This window comes from Fonsecaea nubica (genome assembly GCF_001646965.1).
Source record: "Fonsecaea nubica strain CBS 269.64 chromosome Unknown Scaff35, whole genome shotgun sequence".
In the NCBI taxonomy this organism is placed as follows: Eukaryota; Fungi; Ascomycota; class Eurotiomycetes; order Chaetothyriales; family Herpotrichiellaceae; genus Fonsecaea; species Fonsecaea nubica.
Window position 1 is genome coordinate 176,902 of NW_019173708.1, and position 17,723 is coordinate 194,624.

Here is a 17,723-nt window from a genome sequence, read left to right on the forward strand (position 1 = left end):
GCGCAAACGTTCCTACAGTCATCAAAGACCCTTCCTGACTTCGCAATCTCTTCTCCTGAGGTTCGCTATTCCCACCCGGGATCCGCTAAGCAATTTACACTAATACTGCCAAGATTGCTAATGTAGACCACTAGTACTAATCTAGGAGTTCCCGCCAGGGTGCCTCTTGCCAGAACTAGAACTCGCGGTTGCCAGTTGCCCATGCAGTTGCCTCAGCCTTATTTACCATCATCTGTCTGATCAAAAATTCTCGTTGCAGAGAAGACCAGTGCTAAGGACCAGCCTATCCTAGAGCCTCCGACTCGGCGCAGGGCACGTCGCAGTTGTTGTCCCTGTCGTTGGTTCGTGAATTAACCCAGGCAAATACTTGCTAAAAAGGTTCTTGGAAAACGACAAGCCACTCGGTGGCGTATACTTAGTAGGTGTTTACTTCTTCTCCTTTTTCAGCTTCAAGGTGGTTAAATAGGTTCTACCGTATTAATTCACGTTTCTTTGTTCTTCTCGCTCCGCTGGTGTCGGTATTTGGTTTTTCTTGCAGTTTTCTTTTTCGTTGTGAATGCATCCAAGCAAGTCGCGAGTGAGTTTCTATGCATTCCGGCACAAAAGCAGTTTCACATTGTTATTCTCATTTGAGCTAGAGCGAGAGCGAGAGCGAGAGCTGGAGCTAGGGCTGCAGCTGGGGATGGAGCATATTACGAGGTGAGCCAGACGCTGCTGTTTTCTCCGAACGGAAATACTAAGGGGTAAGGGATAGAGCATGGTTTGGGGTATAATGTATATACATATACATATATAGATATATAGACACAGGAACCAAACTAACAACCAACAGAAGAGGAAAATACAAGCTATGTAGATTAGATGGGCAACTGGACGGGTTAGTTGGTTGGATTTATGCCGTGTGATTCATTGTATTTTTCTGGGCCCTGGTCCTCGGACAATTCCCCCTTAGCCCTCTACCACTGGCACCACTGGGACCGCCAGGACAGCCGGTTTGCAAAGGAAACTTGCTAGTTGCCGGAGCTCGCAGGTGGATGGGTTTGACGCGGGCGGACGGATGTATGGGTGGAGAGAGAATGAGAGAAAGAGAGAGGGTGCCAGCTCGAAATGTGGTGTTCAAGCTTGCTGATCGAATAGCTGGTCGGATAGCTGTATGGCTTGATCGATGGACAGATGGCGAGCGACAACGATAAGTGAATGAATTTGTATGTGAGTGAGTATTTGAGTGAGGTAGGTAGTGAGTATATGAATAAGTAAGTACTTGATTTTAAAGAGTCGACGAGTTAAAGAGTGGATTAAAACAGAAGTTTTAACAAAATCACGGAAACCGATTCATCGTACCCGGCGCAGCAGACATCTCAAACGGTCCCGCTCCCGCAGACCCGGCCACCACCGACGGGGTGTGCTGCGCATCAATCTCCGACGGCGGCGGCGGACTCATGCGTGACTGGCGCTGCAGGAACGCTTCGATGCCGCCCACAACTCCTGGCGCGGCGGCCTGTGGTCCGGCGACGATGGCCGAGTTGGGGCTGCTCGCGCGGAGAGACATGTTCTCCATGGCACCCCCCGCCACGGACCCGTCGTGCATTTGGTACGGACCCCCGGCGACGGAGGAGGCGCCGAAAATGTCGTTGGACGGCGTGGACGGCCACGCGGGCGGTGATTGCGGGTGTGCCACTCCGGTGTTGGTCATCAGTTGCTGCGGCGGCGCTGGGTAGCCCTGTGGGAAGGTCTGGGAGTACGGCGAGGGGTACGCGCCGGGGGCGGGGATGGCGTTGCCAAAGGCGTCGGTGGCGGGCATCGTGCTCACCGACATGTGCTTCTGCGTCGGTGACATGTAGCCGTAGTTGTTGGCGGGCGGGATGTACGCTGGCGGACTGTTCATCGGGCCCATGGCTGGGGTGGACGGTCCCGGTAGGCTCGCGCCGCCGGCCTCTTCCTTGTTCTTTTTGGATTTGGACCTGCGTCCGCACAAGTACAGTATGACCGCTGCCGCGATGACGGCGGCTGCTCCTCCTGGTCGCGAGTTAGCATCCATCATACACAAGGGCTGCTCTCCCCAGAACTAGGGAGTGACTTACCGACCGCGATGCCTGCAATGGCACCCGTTGAAAGGCCCGAGTGGCCTGATCCGCTAGCTGCCGGGGTCGTGGTCGCTCCAGCAGTTGATGCCGACGTCGAAGACGCAGTAGAAGTGGTTACTGTCGATGTGGCGGTGGCCGTAGCCGTCGAGGTAGAAGTGGTGGCAAACGGATCCTCTTCATCGGGCCAATTCTCCCCGGGTAGCAACATAAAGGAAGAGTCGGCCGCATACTGCTTCTGGGCTTGGATAGACGTGCTGGAATTGGGGTTGATGACGCCGACCATCTGGTATCCAATACATGAGTTGGGAGCACCGCAGTAGTAGAAGATGGGTTCGGTGTCGTTGATGAGCACCGTCCATTTCGGCGGATCGCTGAGAATGGCGTCGACGGGGTGGAAGCCAGAATAGAACCCGACTTTGTCCACGCCTTTACCATTGATTCGCAGTCAGCTCATCGCCTTTTGAGGGTTGAGTCGCTTGTATATCCCTTACCTGTCAACTCATAAGGTATACATGGGTACATGTATTCTGCCCGGACCACCGAGTGGTTCAAAGGATAGAAGTCGAATTCTTGGACAACAGTATCAGCGACCACACACATACAGACTCGATTTCCTCAAGAACATACCAACATAATTTCCAGGAGAAACTTGCACCACATCTGGGATGAAAGTATGCCCTCCATTCCCAACAGCAATCGTTACCGTGATCGGCTGGGTACTTGTGCTCGTAGGAGAGGCAGTTTCAGTACTGGGGAAATCTGTCACCGTGGAGGTAGTGTCTTGAGCCACCACACCCGACAGCAGGGCTGCGAGGACGAAGACTGGAATTCCCATGCTTGTAAAATGGATTGAGATAGCAAAGGCAGAGAGAGGTGCGAGAGTGATACAGAAGAACAAACCGTGATACAAAAAGTCAAAGGCAGGGGGATGGGCACCTGAAATCTCTGACCGTCGCGGCGTCGACAAGCCGTGGCAGCTTCTCTAGGCCAGGACAGTAGCAGCTGCGATAGGCATGGAAACCCTCACCTCGTCGTATTGGAGACAGTCCGCGCTCCAAGTTAAATGCCAATGCGGCTGGACCACCGCGTCAAGACTTTCATGTCGGCGGTGCTAGCTGTCTCGAGGCGATTGCCACAGATTGCTCTCGTATTTCCATTCCACCATCTACCGGTTGGGTGTCGCATGGTTTAGGGCTGAAAGCCGGAGCAGCCTGGAATGGCCTAGGATACCGCAAAGAAACATGGATTGGTAGGATAGGCCGTGGCTAGCCTTTGGAGGCTCTTGGCTCGTTATCGGCTTCTCGTCGGGTACGCGACAAAAGTCCTCTCTCAGTCGTCTCATGAATACCCCAGGTAGTGGCAGGGCTGCACAGAACACGAAGGAAAAGTCTTGTTTGTTAGAAAAGACAGAATTCCCATGCGGCGATGACCACGATGCACCCAATGATCTGGAGCGAATTGGGGCCAGACAGACCACAGTCGCTTAGCGAGCAAGAAATCAGCCATGCCATCTTGGCCAAAATTTTGTTTGTCTCAGCCCTCGGGATCCTTGTACGGGAGTCTGGCCCTTGCAACGGTAAATGCTAAAGAGCCAAGGAAGGCTGAATACGAGGCGGGGGATGATATGAGTTGGCGGGTAATGGGACAACAGCAGAGAGCCCCAAAGCTGTGATTGAGGGTGAAATGGGTTTCTGTAGGTACCTGGTAGGTGTTCGTGTGAGTTCAGCGTTCAGCGTCTGCAGTTCTGGTGGTGTTCCATTGCTGTTGAAAGAGGGAAAAGGAGGGAAAAAGAAAGACTTCCTTTACAGAGACGAAGTTCAGCTGCCAAGGCGCCTTATTGAGTCTGTCCCGACCAAGTCAGACGCCATAGTGGCCAAACTCGGGTAAACTACAATTAAATCTTGGATTATTATTATTGACGAGATCTACTATTGGACATGGTCAAGTTTAGGCCAGGGCGAGAGACGAGATCGTGGATTTTGTGGGAAAATACCAGTGCCTCTTCCAGTATAGATACATCGACACCAACTTGGCCATACAATAGATTGTGCCGAGTAAACACTAGCTTTAGTGTGGACTTCGTACAGCCCAGTGCTGCGACGTCGACCTGCTGACCAAGACTACCCGGTTAATGCTTCAGTCCTCTTGTCTGGAAGCACATAGCCTCCTTCGGCAAACAGTTTCCCAGCAGTCTGAAGAATCTCAGCCACGTCTTCACCAAGCCATGTAGATATCAGCTCCGACCGGGTTGCTTCCAACTCCCGCGTCAACCCTCCAGCGACCTGCTATGCTTTAACACCGATTCCATGACAAGAAGAGGTTAGGTCTTACCAGAACACATCTTCCACTCGCCGAAGCTAGACAAGTCTGTACGATCGCTTTTGCGACGTCGTCAATCGTGTTCGCCTTCAACCCCGAAGCTCTCCATTTATCCGAAAGCTTCGAGAATGTCGGAGTGGGAGTGTAGAAGGGGGCCACAGCATTCACTTTCACGCCGATGCTCCGTGCAGTCAGTTGAGATGCCCGAAGTAGACCAACCAGACCGTGTTTCGAGGCAACATAAGCTCCGACGCCGCTGCTGCCAAAGTATCCGGAGGTCGAGGTGACGAGAATGACGGATCCTCGACAAGAATCCTGGGCACGTGGCTTATTTCGCTGCATGTGGTACAGCGCCAGCCTCAGTGCTGTGACCAAACCAGCATATCAGTCCCGGCAGCTGTAAAGTATCTCTGGGGGAATGTCCGAGTCGTGGCGAGCTAAAAGAGACTTACTGTTCAGTGTCCCCTTCAGGTTGACATCCAAGACTCCGAATCCCTCGGTTGATTCCCGCAGTTCTCCCTCGCTGTCGACTGCTCCTAGATCAAACACGCTTTCGCTTTCCATTGTCCCAGCATTGGCGATGACAATATCTACACGGCCAAAGTTCTCAATGGTTCGTTTGAAGAGAAGCTTCATTTCTCCCCAGCGGAGAATATTCGTGGGGAAGAACATGGCGGTTTCGGGGTGTGACAGGGAGGCAATGAGGTCTTCGGCATCCCCAGCCGTACACGCGAGGTCTGCTATTATCACATTTGATCCGAGGGAAGAGAGGAGTTTGACGGTCTGGGCTCCGATGCCATTGGAGCCTCCGGTAACGATAGCGACTGCGCCGACAAGATGTTGTACGGGGAGGAATCCATTGGCTAATGAGTCCATTGGCGCCTGCTGACAACGGACTTCACTAAAGCTGGGCGATTAAAGCTATCGAGACACGAGTTGAGGATTCATCCCTAGTACTCACGACAATATATCTGGGCCATGACGCCCTCGACGATCATGATCAGGCATTGCCATGACTGCTCTTAGTCCGAAGCTGGGAAATGTCCGAATCAATTGTCCGAGTGGGGAATTGTCGGCCGCAGCCTGTACATCGAGGGAATCATCTTGGAATGACTCTCGGAAAATAGTTACTGAAAGGAAATTCTCAGGGGGAGCATCATCACGTGAAAATGGCTCATAGTAGATCACATGATATTGAGGTTGGTCTAGACCTTATCAGGACTAACTTTAACATTAGTCCCAACTAGCGCGTTTACCTCATCAACACCCACTTCACCTTGATACCTCAACCTCGATGTAGATTCGGATTCTATGGATCATCGCTATATACTCATCCAATAACCGGTCACCGGTGATAAGAGCCTCACAACTCGACTTCCTCTAGCAAACGCCCATCGGCAAACCACACATCCATTGCCTTGGCCATCGATTCAACATATGCCCGAGGAGAGTCGTCTGCCATGGCTTCAACCAAAAGATCTTGCGACATTTTGTTGGTGCTGTCCGCCCGCCCCATGACTCGCTCTTCATACTTGCGCACTGCAGATTCCAAGTCGCCCGGGTTTGCCTGAATGCAGAGGAAAAGGTCCAAGGCGTCTAGCATGGCAAGGTTTGCCCCTTCACCAGCAAACCACGACATGACGTGCATGGAGTCTCCGATCAGGGTCAGCCCCGGTTGAGTCTCGTAGTGCATTCCTAGGGGCATCCTGTACTGAGCCCTCGGGGTCCACTTGGGGTCCAAACAACGGATCACTTCTTTTAGGCGCTCATCCCAGTCGCTGTACACGCTCTCCAAGAGCATCTCCGTGGCTGTCTTGGGGTCTGTCCAGTCGATACCGCTTTCAGCCGCCCACTTCTCTGGCACCTTCAAACAGGGATAGACGCGAAGACTCTCGTCTCCGTTGCGCTGCATGAAAATGCCCTTGCCGTCACTGAGGGCAAACACAGTGCCTCGACCGATGAATTTGCCCAGCCCGGGGAATTTCTGGTCCAATTTTGAGATGCGACAGTCAATTACCGTGAGACCTGTATACACTGGCTTTGTACTCGTCAACAACGATCGCACCTTCGACCATGTTCCATCAGCACCAACAATCAGATCGCCAATCGCAGAGGTACTGTGGTTGACGAAATGGACCTCATATCTTCCATCGGCGTTTCGAACAATTTTAGAAACATGGTGATCCCACTTGAGATTCTGGGCGTCAACGGCGTCGATCAGGATCTTTCTCAACTCCGAACGGTCGATCTCAGGGCGACCCTCCGCGTCAGGAGGCGCCTGGTGGAAGAGCCAGTCTTTGGCGTGTTTGTCCATGAATCGGTAGTCCTGGTCGTGATACCTGGCATACTTCTTGAAGCAAGCTTCGAGTCCAGCGACCTGGAGAGCACGTTGGCCTGAGTCAGGGTGCAGGTCGAGTGATCCTCCCTGGAATCGAGAACTTATGTTCGGTTCGCGCTCATAAAGAGTGAAAGGGATGGAGTGGTGTTGAAGGAGCGCGGCAAGAGTGAGACCGGAGGGGCCCGCGCCGATGATGATAATATGCTTCCCGGACATATTGGAACTGATTTGACAACTCCTCTTGTTTGATGCCCTCAATTAGCCAAAGCTTTGTGTCGACGGTTCGATGAGGGCTGCAACTTTATATGACGAGATTCTATGGCCGTCCGGGGGGATCCCGGTTGCTACGTCTCCGCAGCTTCGACTGAATCAAAGTCGCCGAATGTCATATCTCAACCTGCCTCGTCCTCGGCCTCTGACTCGGCTGCCACAAGGGTGCATCGAGACTAGCGGATAAAGCCGAACAGAACAGCTCGGACATTTCTCAGGCAACATGAAAATACCGATCATCGAAAAACCGAATAACGTGGCGCGAGCCCCTCGACCCATCGGCCGAGTCAAAGCAACACCGTTGTATGTCCAGGAATACACCATCTGACAACGCGACAAGTGCCAGAGCTCTACATCCTTCTCTGGCGAAGCAAGGATTTGATTGATCTACCGAGGGACTCCTTCGCCATTTTGAGGTTCGGTAAAGGGTCAAAACTCTCGAAAGCATGTCACCATTCAGCAACAGACGAGACGAATACGGCGGAAACTCTGTATTCACGATATTATTTTGTTTCTGTCCTAGCAAGAGGAACATTCTATCACAGAGTGTCTCCGACTGCGCACCTGATAGCTCGGGCAACCTCTTCAGCGCAGCTAAGAGTGGGAAAGTGTCCTGCTTGACAAGTGTGGACATCGACCTTTTGACCGCTCTCCTCCTCGATCCGGTTGATTATAGACTCTTGAACCTGTAGTGGCACTGCCTGGTCTTCCTTGCACACCAGGTACGACACCGGAATAGTCTGATAGCCCGGATGAGTGAGGAGGCCTGTGAAGCTGACCGTCGAGTGCGGGAGCATTGTTTTGGCCAACTCGACTCCCTTTGCGAGAGGAAGATCCGAGAAATTGGTTCGAGCACAACCCGCTGGTTCAGTCAACATGTAATCACCCTGCAACACAGAGTTAGTAACACCTATCCTAGCCAGCACAGATCGCGAGACACTCACTTCGACTCTGATAAACTCAGGCATGTTGTCACTCATCTGCGTGGCAATCGAACCCCCCACTCCCGGCACTGGGGAGCTGATATAGAACAGCCTCACGATGCCTCCTTTCATCTGGGACAGTGTGCGTTCAGCCTTCGTCACACCCTTGATACTCTCGGTCCCGCATATACCTCCATATGAATGCATGACCAGCACAATTTCCTTGCCTTGGTCAGCGACCTTTGTCGCGAGAGACCTGATGTACTCTGCGTCATCGGCCATTGTGGCGGCTGGAAGTGGACTGCGATCGCCAACCGAATGGAGATCAATCACGACAGTCTCATAGCCGTGGCTGTTCAACGCTCCCGCCAGTTCACTGTAGAGACTCGGTGGAGAGAATGAGGCAGGGACAACGACTATGACCGGCTTGGTGGTCTCTGGCTTGTTGGCGGTGGACATCTTGACTTGGGTTGAGATGTCGTTGCACCTATCTCGATGCGCTCTGGCAACAGGATCGTAAAGACGCGGGTGCAGAACTTCCTAAGCAACAGGGTGCTTCGGTTGTGGAAAGATGGTGGCGAATTCGAGTGGATGGCAAGACTTGAAAGAACAATCCTTTCATGACTACAACCGAGAATGCCGACTACATATTTTGCTTGCTGATGTCTCGGATTGTTGACTGTTTGAGACCGAGATGGCGGACTCAATCATCGGCCTTGACCTTCCGACTCGATCTCGGTCTTTTCAAAGTGCTCCAGCACCTTCCAAGGGCATGAGGTCGGAGAATTGCAAATATTTCGACCGCCGAGCTGAGATCGGTCTTGACAGCAAGCAAGCTAGCTCCTCTTGAGGCAGTGTTGTACCATACGAATCCACTGCGATTCCGCTTACGAAGCCAAAGAGCTCCCCGGATTGTTTAAAAGAAAGGCACAACCCCAGCTGTGAGTTTTCTCCGCAGAATGTCAACCCAGCTTTTCTCCACGTTGAACCTCTACCCCCGGTCCCCCTTCATTACCCTCGGTCGTTGTTCTTTGTTGCACCATGGCGTTATCCCAGGATGCGCCGTTCACAGCATCAGTTCTTGCTTCCTTTGGTCCCGCTGCTCCCTCACGGGCCAAAGAGATCTTGACATCCCTGATCCGTCACCTCCATGCCGTGTGTCGGGAGGTCAACCTCACAACCGAAGAGCTTTATATTGGACTAGACGCTCTCAACCGCTCGGGACGCATGAGTGATGCGAAGCGAAACGAGACACTGCTTATATCTGATTGTCTCGGGGTGGAAGCGCAAGTCACCTCACAGCATCATCGTGTGCGACCTCTCTTTTCAGGACGTTGTCTGACCTCTCAAAAAGTCTAGTGGACGAAATCACGCACAGGATCCTCGCAGAAGAGGCGTCCACCAATTCCTGCATCCTGGGTCCTTTTTATCGAGCCGACGCGCCTGCCTATGAGAACGGCGACAGCATCATCCAGAAGTACCTCGGCGGCGAAGTTACTTGGTGTCACGGCCAGATTCTTGACGCCGATAGCGACAAGCCCATTGCTGGTAAGTCATCAACCACGAAGGCCATCACTCTTTGGACGTTAGAACCAACGATGTATCACACAGGCGTGAAACTGAACGTGTGGGAATGCGCGGCCAATGGACTCTACGATCAACAGGATCCAGAGCAACCTGACGGAAACATGCGTGGGATATTCACTTCAGACCACGACGGTCGGTACGGCTTTTACTGCATCAAACCGGTTCCCTACCCGGTGCCGTATGACGGGCCTGCAGGCGATATTCTGAAGCTGATGGACCGTTCGCCCTTCCGAGCCGCACACATTCATTTCATGGTCGAGAGCGAATCCCACCGTCGGCTCGTGACGCAAGTGTTCCCGAGCGACGATGCGTATCTTGATCGTGACTCTGTATACGCCGTCAAAGATGACCTGATTATTCGATTCGAGCCTGCGGGTCCAGAGGCACGGATTGGACGGGGTGTGGGCGGTCTGCAGAGCGATGTCAAGTGGGAGGTGAAGTACGACTTTCGCATCAAGAAACGATGATATTGAGGAAGTCTACTCCACAAAGTCATCGGTGACATTTAATAGTCTATAGACAGCATTCTCCCAGATCAAGAAAAATCCCTGGTTAAAGCTGTTGTTTGTTAGTGGTGCAAATGAACCCAGCACAGCCCAGCCAGCCTTGCTCCTGAACGCCACAGCCTTGTTCGTGGCTCGGCAATTTCGGACAATTGTAGGAAATGTCCGAGCTTCACCAAAGTTTGTCTGGTTGGTCTTCGCCACCTCGTTCTGCTCTTCGTGTTCGTTTCATACTAGTGACTCTCTATGGCTTGACAAAAGCCGAATAAGCCGACAAGGTTTCGTTTCTCTACCACAACATCCTCCTGTTCTCTGAGTCACGATCGAACTGCAGCAGGAGAGCATGTGGTCGATGTGCGCGTGTCAACTTGAAGCACACGTTGTTGTAATGCCACAGTTTCCACACGCTGCGTGAGGGAGACAAGCATCCATGCCTGGACTGGATCAATCTCCTCGACATCCTCTACAACGTTTCACGAACAACCTCTCCTCAAGCGATAACATTGGACTAAGCTTTGCTCTGCCACCTCTCCGCGGGACCAACCCCCCCTTGCATACCATTGACCATTATTCGATAGTTAAGCAAGCCTTCGGGTTAGTGACACCTTGCCTCCAAAGATCATGGAACACCAAGGTGTCGCAGCATCACCAACACCTCCCTCGACAATAGTGACAAAGGCCAAGAAACGGCGGCGTCCAGCTCTGGCTTGCATCGCCTGCCACCAACGAAAATTAAAATGCGGTCGTGAATTTCCCGCTTGCGAGAGATGCAGAAAGAGCGGGTACCCAGAAGGCTGTGTATACCGTGAAAACCCCATGGTCCCGACTCCTGTTGGCGCAGGAAGAAGCGCAGCTCGAGTGAGCACCGTCAGTGACTCGACTGCGTCGGATACCGCTACTCAAGAGAGTCTTTCGAGGCGTTTTCAAAGCACGGAAACAAGGGCGACATTGCCCTCGCCTGCGCAGTCATCCCACGGACCAACGCGAGAAGTAGAGCAAGCTGAGCAGCAGCCGCTCCAAGAGATGACCATCTACAAAGGCGAGGATCTTCTCACCCGGTTCTACGGGCATAGTTACCACCGTAATTGGTATCAGCAGGTATCTCCTTCCTCGCAAAAACACTCCTATTCCGCGAGGTCATGCTAAGCCCCTCTGTTTTGTCATTGTGCCAAACTAGTTTGATCAGCTTCGACCGTACATCCAGCGCCTCAAAGCGCAGTGCCCCAGCATCAACATGCTGCGGGACGAGATTCAGGTCTTGAAAATCAACGGGCACAGATTAGAGGGTCGACACAGCGGCGGCGCCGCAGACGCACCATGTGATTCTGACATCAAGAGTCTGATTCCTGCTCGAGAATTGGCTGATGGGTTGATCGACATGTATATCACGCGGTTTGAAACCACGCACCGTGTTTTCCACATCCCGTCTTTCATCGACAAGTACCACAAGTATTGGATCAACCCACAGACCACACAGACAATCTCTGCCATTCAGTTCTTGCTGGCAATGGCAACAGCGCTAAGTTGCCGCGAGATTCTGGGCTGCGAACTCCGAATCCGAGCCAAAGATGTGATCTCGCGCGAAACCGCCACAGCATGGATCCGAGCTTGCGAATCGTGGATGTCGAGGGAGACCATAAGAACGCCCTCTCACCATCTGACCATGTTGGCAACTCAATGTCTTCTGGTCATCGCCAAGCGAGCAAACCACATACAAGCAAACGAAGCCTGGACGACGACAGGTGCCCTGTTACGATCGGCCATGGCGGCCGGATACCACAGGGAACCGGACAGTCGAGCCCACATTTCCATTTTCCACCGCGAGATGCGTCGTCGGCTCTGGGCCACCGCTGTCGAGCTCGATCTGCAAGCGACCATAGAACGAGGGATGCCGCCGAGCCTGCGCGAGGAGGATTTCACCTCCAAACCTCCATTGAATATCGACGACGACGCCATTTCCGAGTCGGTACAAGAACCTCCAACTCCGAGTGCATTGGATGCTCCCACAGACACGTCTTTCCAAACACTGGCTTATCGCTCGATAGGTCCACGACTGCGGATTTGCGCCCTGGTCAACAACAGTCATCACAAACCGTTAGAGGTGCTCTTCGACGAGGCGATCTCCCTGGACGAGGACATCACCAAGGCACTCACAACAATTCCAACAGACTGGGCCAGCGCGCCTACGAGGCGTGATGACTGGAGCACCCAAAGGCCAGTCTACATCAAGTACATGCTGGATATGTTACTCCGGCAGCAGCTGGTGTTGCTGCATATGCCCTTTGCGAATGCCAATCGCAGGACGCAGCCCAACCGATTCGGCCACTCACGTCGAGCGAGGCTCGAGGCCGCGACGAGTATCCTCAATTCTTTCAGGTTGCTCGTGGACCAGGGCATTATACACCGCTCGGGCTGTGACAATCGCCAGTTTCACGCCACCATGGCCATCTGCCACGAGCTGTATCTGCAGAATGGAGTTTTTGGTAAGTTTGTGTGAAGTCTCACTCCTAGCCGCGAGCCATGTTTCACATATATCCCTATACCCGCTGCTACATGGGTCTGATCGATCAACAATCCAGGATCCATTGTCACGCCCTTATCACCCGCCTCGAACCTCGCCGAATGCTACATCTCCATGGCGGAATCCGTGTTATCGATGACCGAGACCCGAATTACCGTCCTGGCCAAAGGCCTGAACGAATACTACCTCCTGACCATGGTCCTCGGCCTCACCAAGTCCAGATTGTGGAGCGATCGCGCCCCGTCCTTTTCCGCAGAGGCGGTTGAGCGCATTACAAGGGTCATGATCATTCTGGGGTCTATGCACAGGTCCAAGTCGACGTTGACAGCGACAGCGACAGTGACAACGACATCGTCGTGGCATGGACCCAACGCCGCCGCCGCCGCTGCTGCTGCTGCTGCGACTGGACATGGGAGTGTCTCCGAGTACGTGTTTCCCCCAGAGTAGATGCGGGAGTTCTTTGATGGTTCAGATGTGTCCCGACTGACGTGGTGTGAGGTATAGCAGTGCCGCTGCCCAGGGACTCGGGGCAGGAGTGGGCGTAGGAGATGTTCCTATCACAATATTCCCGGAAGTATCTTCTACGAGGAATGATGGAGACATGGAAATGGAAACGGAACTGGAGACGCTGGGTTCTCTCGTAAGTTTTGACGCACGGACACATCATTTGTTCGCTGGCTGGGTCCGAGATCGGGTCCAAGATCGGGTTCAAGATCAGGTCCGGTCAGTGATGTCGATGTGTTTTGTATTTGTGTTTATGCTTGTACTTATCACTCATCGTCTGTCATGGCTAATACAAAAGGTGGAAAACCAGATTTCAAACAATTTCGACCTTTTCCAAGACGACGTCGACTTGGAGGCGTTTGATCTCTGGGCCCATGAAGACACCCGCAGTTTCTTTGGGAATGGTGACTTTGAGTATCCCGCGACGGGGGCGTAGTTTGGTTGAGAGGCGTAAATTGTGGCGGAAGCAGGGCGATCCAAATGTTGAGCTGTGTATATATAATATAATTAAATCCTGTTAACTGCCACCCTAATTTGACGGACTGGGGACTATTGACTTTTTCATCGGTCTCCTCGTACCGAGTATACTTCATACTTGGCAAGGTATGTACATAGTAAGGCGAGGGCGAGGCAAAGGCCTGGCAGACCAGACTGGGAGACAGAGCCTCTACTCGTCTTCAATCTTTCGATTCCCAAAAAGGGGAAGTGGGTGAGTGAGTGGCCCGGCCATTGACCACACAACTACTCACAGCGCTCACGGCGCTCACCGAGTTCATAGAGTAGAGTCAAGGATCTCCTAATGTTACCTCGTACAGACTACTACCGAGTCGGCGGCCACCCGCCAATGGTGACTCTGAACAGCGTGGGATCCGCCTCAATCTCCACCTTGCGGGCCACCAGCTCCTCGACGTCCCAATTCGCCCCGACAACTCTCCCGGACTTGAGAAAGTCGGCTTCGGGGCTGGCGAGCCAGACTGTGAAGTGTGCGGCGAGTTCGAGGCCTTCAGCGGAGGTGGAGGAGGAGGAAGTGTCACCAGGGTACACCGTAAAGACGCGGAGTTTGGGGTTCTCCTCTGCGAGGTACTCGTCGAGCTTTGCCGCCGCCAACTGGGAGGCCAGGTATGCCGAGTCCTTGGGAGACTGGGAGGCTCTCCGGTGGCATGCCGCTGCGTTGACGTCGACGTACGTCGCGTTGGCGCGGCACTTTGGGAGGAAGTGCTTTGCGAAATGGGCGGAGAACTTGGTGTTGATCTCGAATGCTTGCCACCAGTCGTCTTCATCCGCTCCGGCGAGGGTGGTCGAGGTTGGCGAGTACCTCCACAGCAATGTCAGCGTGATGCTTATCCGAGAGAAGTGTCTCACAGAAAGGGGTGGGGAGCATACCCTGCACAATTTACAAACACGTCCCAGGCCCCCAGATCAGATCGGATGGTATGTGCCGCAAGGCCGACTTCATTGGCTTTGGAGAGGTCCGCGGGAGTCACCAGGACCGTCACGTCCGGGAACGATTGATTAATAGCTGCTTTTGTCTTCTCGAGAGTCTCCTCGGTTGCTCCTGTGAGTGCGATTTTCTGGGCGCCGGCTTTTGCAAATGACAAGGCAACAGCAGCAACGAGGTTTCCTTCACCCGCGCCCGCCACTACCACCGTCTTGTCCTTTGTCGACAATTCGGGTCTTGAGGGCTCAATGGCCGGGTAAGTGGTTGTGCGGTAGACCTTGGTGAAACAGGGGGATGCCATCACAGCCTTAGTTCGAAGCGACTGACGAGTTCAAGGACTGTCTGTCAATGCACAAGCTCAGGCTGTGGGATACTTCTCTTGAGTGTGTACTTATGCCGATGGAGCGTGGGGAGAGCTGTCTTGTGATCCAGGCCTCCTCATACGCGAGGCCGCAGAACAAGTAGTCAATGCGCGGACGGCGTCTACTTGAAGCTCAATGTCACCGAAATTGTCCACCTTGAGGACAGTTCCTTGTGGCCTTGACTGGGTAAGGTAGCGAAAGTCGCGCTTTGCAACCTTGAAAATCACAGCTTGGTGTGGACAGTGGGTGATTTTTGTCAGGAATATAGAAGGACAAGCAACAATAACTGCAGCTACTATTGAGTGCGTATGTTACTAGAGTACAAAAAAATGGAGAAAGAGAAATTCACCCCTCAGCGGCTACCGTCGGTTATTGGGTCCCGCCGCCGCAGCGAATACAATACATCACCTCATTTGTATGAAAAGTTCACCATAGACAGAAGAATGTTTCTTACAACGTCCCTGCAAGCAACAATCTCCTTACAATTCCAATAATACCACCCCCCCCCCCCACCCCCATACACCGCCAAACACAAACATGGCCTCAGTCACCGGCGACCGGCTGCTCGCCCAAGGCACCCACAAGTCCGCACTCGAACTCATCGGGCAGACGCCCCTCGTGCGCCTGAACAAGATCCCGCAGTCTCTCGGCATCGAAGCCACCGTCTATGCCAAATGCGAATATTTCAACGCCGGGGGAAGCGTCAAGGACAGGATCGCCCTGCGCATGATTGAAGAGGCCGAGAAGTCGGGCAGAATAAAACCGGGGGACACGCTCATCGAGCCTACCAGTGGCAACACGTAAGGAAGCCACCAACAAAAACTTGAGAGAACAATCCCTTGCAGAACCGAGGAGCTAACAAGATGGAAATCTCTGATTGTATAGTGGTATTGGCCTCGCCCTCGTCGCCGCCCTCAAGGGCTACAAGACCATCATCACCCTCCCGGAAAAGATGTCTGCTGAGAAAGTCGCCGTCCTCAAAGCCCTCAACGCAACCATCATCCGTACCCCCACACAAGCCGCCTTTGACAGCCCTGAATCACACATCGGAGTCGCTAAACGGTTGGAGAAGGAGATACCCAATGCTCATATCTTGGACCAATACGGGAACCCCGACAATCCGCTGGCGCATGAGCTGGGAACGGCCGAAGAGGTCTGGCAGCAAACAAATGGTACTATAACGTGCATCGTCGCCGGCGCCGGCACAGGTGGCACAATCACAGGTCTCGCCCGCGGTCTACACAAGCACAACAAATCAATAAAGGTCGTCGCTGCAGATCCCCAGGGCTCGATCCTCGCTCTCCCGTCGTCCCTCAACGAGGAATACGCCAACCAACCTTACAAAGTCGAGGGGATCGGCTATGACTTCATCCCGGACGTCCTCGACCAGAGTGTCGTGGACAAATGGTACAAGACGGACGACAGAGATTCCTTCCACTATGCACGCCGTCTCATTTCCGAAGAAGGATTGCTGGTCGGAGGGAGCTCTGGGTCTGCCATCGCAGCCACGATCCAAGCTGCAAGAGATCTCAAGCTTGGGAAGGACGATGTGATCGTGACAATCCTCCCAGATAGCATCCGCTCGTACTTGAGCAAATTCGTCGACGACGACTGGCTCGCCGCTAACAACCTCTTGCCGCCAACACCACCGCCTGAACCATCATCACCCCAACTCTCGAGAACCCAGAGCATCAAGCAAGACGACACATTCCACGGCGCTCGCGTACGCCACCTGCGTCTCAAACCCGTCCAGACGGTCACTTCGGACAGTCCCTGCTCCAGCGCCATCGAAGTCATGCGCGAAAAGGGCTTCGACCAACTCCCCGTCCTGGCACCCAGGGGATCCAGGAGACTAGTCGGCCTCGTCACCTTGGGCAACCTGCTGTCACGGATAAGCCACGGCCGGGCCACGGGACAGAGCCCCGTGAGCGACGTCATGTTCGACTTCTCCAAAATCAGCGAAGTCACCGTCGACCACACGGATTTCTCCGAGCTGATGACCACCTCCGCGGACGAGGACTCGGAGCCGCAGAAGCCGTCAACCACCGCAAAACCCAAGGGCAAAGGCAAGCGGAAGCACTTTGTCGAGATCACCGTGGACACGCCCCTGGGCGCGTTGAACAGATTCTTCGAGTGGCAGAGTGCGGCCATCGTCACCGAGCGCGAGTCAAAAGACAAGGGCGGCGCTCTCAAGCCGGTGGCGGTGGTCACCAAAGTGGATCTGCTTACTTGGATGTTGAGCGAGCACAAGCCGTAGTTCTCTCGAGTTAACGGAAGCCATATTTCACGAGATATTGGGATCAGATTCAACAGGGTCATCGGATCAAAAAGGATAGGACGGGATAGGAATGCCGTGCGAGAGTGCGATGTTGGGAATATTCAACACGAGCCCATCTGTGGTGGCGATGCACATTGCATGGACAGGAGTGACAAGGATCAGAACAAACTCCATAATGACTCAGGAGCGATTGAGATTTCATGTATTTACACGATAAAACCCACGTCCGCAAGGACAATTTACCCATGACGACGCTACAAGACTTACCTCCCCGAGTGGAGTGCAGTGCCTGCTTAGTCGATTAAAATCATCATCAGGACAGGGACAAGCCCACCATCGGTAGAAAACAATATAGAAAAAGGGTAGGATATCGGATATGGGCGCAGAGACGGAAACGAGCCAGAACATCGTGGCTGTATGACAAGACAAAGATGGCGCGTGGGGGGAGTTAACACGTGTCGTGCCGACGATGTTGTAGTGTTGAATGCCGAGGAGCGAGTTCGTAGGAGATGGATTGTGCGGATGAGGCGGAAGGATAGGATGGAGGAATTGCGCAAGGGGATACGTGGTGGAATTGCGAGAATGGGAATTACGAC

At 53.4% G+C, this 17,723-nt stretch overlaps 8 protein-coding genes across 8 annotated transcripts; 3 read left to right on the forward strand and 5 right to left on the reverse strand.

Moving 5' to 3' along the window:
• Positions 1-1,318: 1,318 nt before the first annotated feature.
• Positions 1,319-2,919, reverse strand: AYO20_05850 (hypothetical protein; the record flags this gene model as incomplete). The annotated part of the gene is made up of 4 exons (XM_022644141.1): positions 1,319-2,016; positions 2,082-2,510; positions 2,576-2,653; positions 2,712-2,919. 4 exons carry the CDS (start codon positions 2,917-2,919, stop codon positions 1,319-1,321), a joined length of 1,413 nt encoding a protein of 470 aa, XP_022499901.1.
• Positions 2,920-4,376: 1,457 nt separating this feature from the next.
• On the reverse strand, positions 4,377-5,279 carry AYO20_05851 (hypothetical protein; the record flags this gene model as incomplete). Its single annotated transcript, XM_022644142.1, has 2 exons — positions 4,377-4,768; positions 4,856-5,279. The coding sequence occupies 2 exons, from the start codon at positions 5,277-5,279 to the stop codon at positions 4,377-4,379; spliced, it is 816 nt and encodes a 271-aa protein (XP_022499902.1).
• A 487-nt stretch (positions 5,280-5,766) lies between these two features.
• AYO20_05852 (hypothetical protein) lies at positions 5,767-6,957 on the reverse strand (the record flags this gene model as incomplete). The annotated part of the gene is made up of 1 exon (XM_022644143.1): positions 5,767-6,957. The coding sequence occupies one exon, from the start codon at positions 6,955-6,957 to the stop codon at positions 5,767-5,769; it is 1,191 nt and encodes a 396-aa protein (XP_022499903.1).
• Positions 6,958-7,550: 593 nt separating this feature from the next.
• Positions 7,551-8,393, reverse strand: AYO20_05853 (hypothetical protein; the record flags this gene model as incomplete). Its single annotated transcript, XM_022644144.1, has 2 exons — positions 7,551-7,898; positions 7,956-8,393. The coding sequence occupies 2 exons, from the start codon at positions 8,391-8,393 to the stop codon at positions 7,551-7,553; spliced, it is 786 nt and encodes a 261-aa protein (XP_022499904.1).
• A 582-nt stretch (positions 8,394-8,975) lies between these two features.
• Positions 8,976-9,988, forward strand: AYO20_05854 (hypothetical protein; the record flags this gene model as incomplete). The annotated part of the gene is made up of 3 exons (XM_022644145.1): positions 8,976-9,243; positions 9,294-9,482; positions 9,546-9,988. The coding sequence occupies 3 exons, from the start codon at positions 8,976-8,978 to the stop codon at positions 9,986-9,988; spliced, it is 900 nt and encodes a 299-aa protein (XP_022499905.1).
• Positions 9,989-10,840: 852 nt separating this feature from the next.
• AYO20_05855 (hypothetical protein) lies at positions 10,841-12,992 on the forward strand (the record flags this gene model as incomplete). Its single annotated transcript, XM_022644146.1, has 3 exons — positions 10,841-11,122; positions 11,202-12,507; positions 12,604-12,992. 3 exons carry the CDS (start codon positions 10,841-10,843, stop codon positions 12,990-12,992), a joined length of 1,977 nt encoding a protein of 658 aa, XP_022499906.1.
• An 876-nt stretch (positions 12,993-13,868) lies between these two features.
• On the reverse strand, positions 13,869-14,788 carry AYO20_05856 (hypothetical protein; the record flags this gene model as incomplete). The annotated part of the gene is made up of 2 exons (XM_022644147.1): positions 13,869-14,364; positions 14,433-14,788. 2 exons carry the CDS (start codon positions 14,786-14,788, stop codon positions 13,869-13,871), a joined length of 852 nt encoding a protein of 283 aa, XP_022499907.1.
• A 598-nt stretch (positions 14,789-15,386) lies between these two features.
• On the forward strand, positions 15,387-17,106 carry AYO20_05857 (cystathionine beta-synthase; the record flags this gene model as incomplete). Its single annotated transcript, XM_022644148.1, has 2 exons — positions 15,387-15,649; positions 15,735-17,106. The coding sequence occupies 2 exons, from the start codon at positions 15,387-15,389 to the stop codon at positions 17,104-17,106; spliced, it is 1,635 nt and encodes a 544-aa protein (XP_022499908.1).
• Positions 17,107-17,723: the final 617 nt, after the last annotated feature.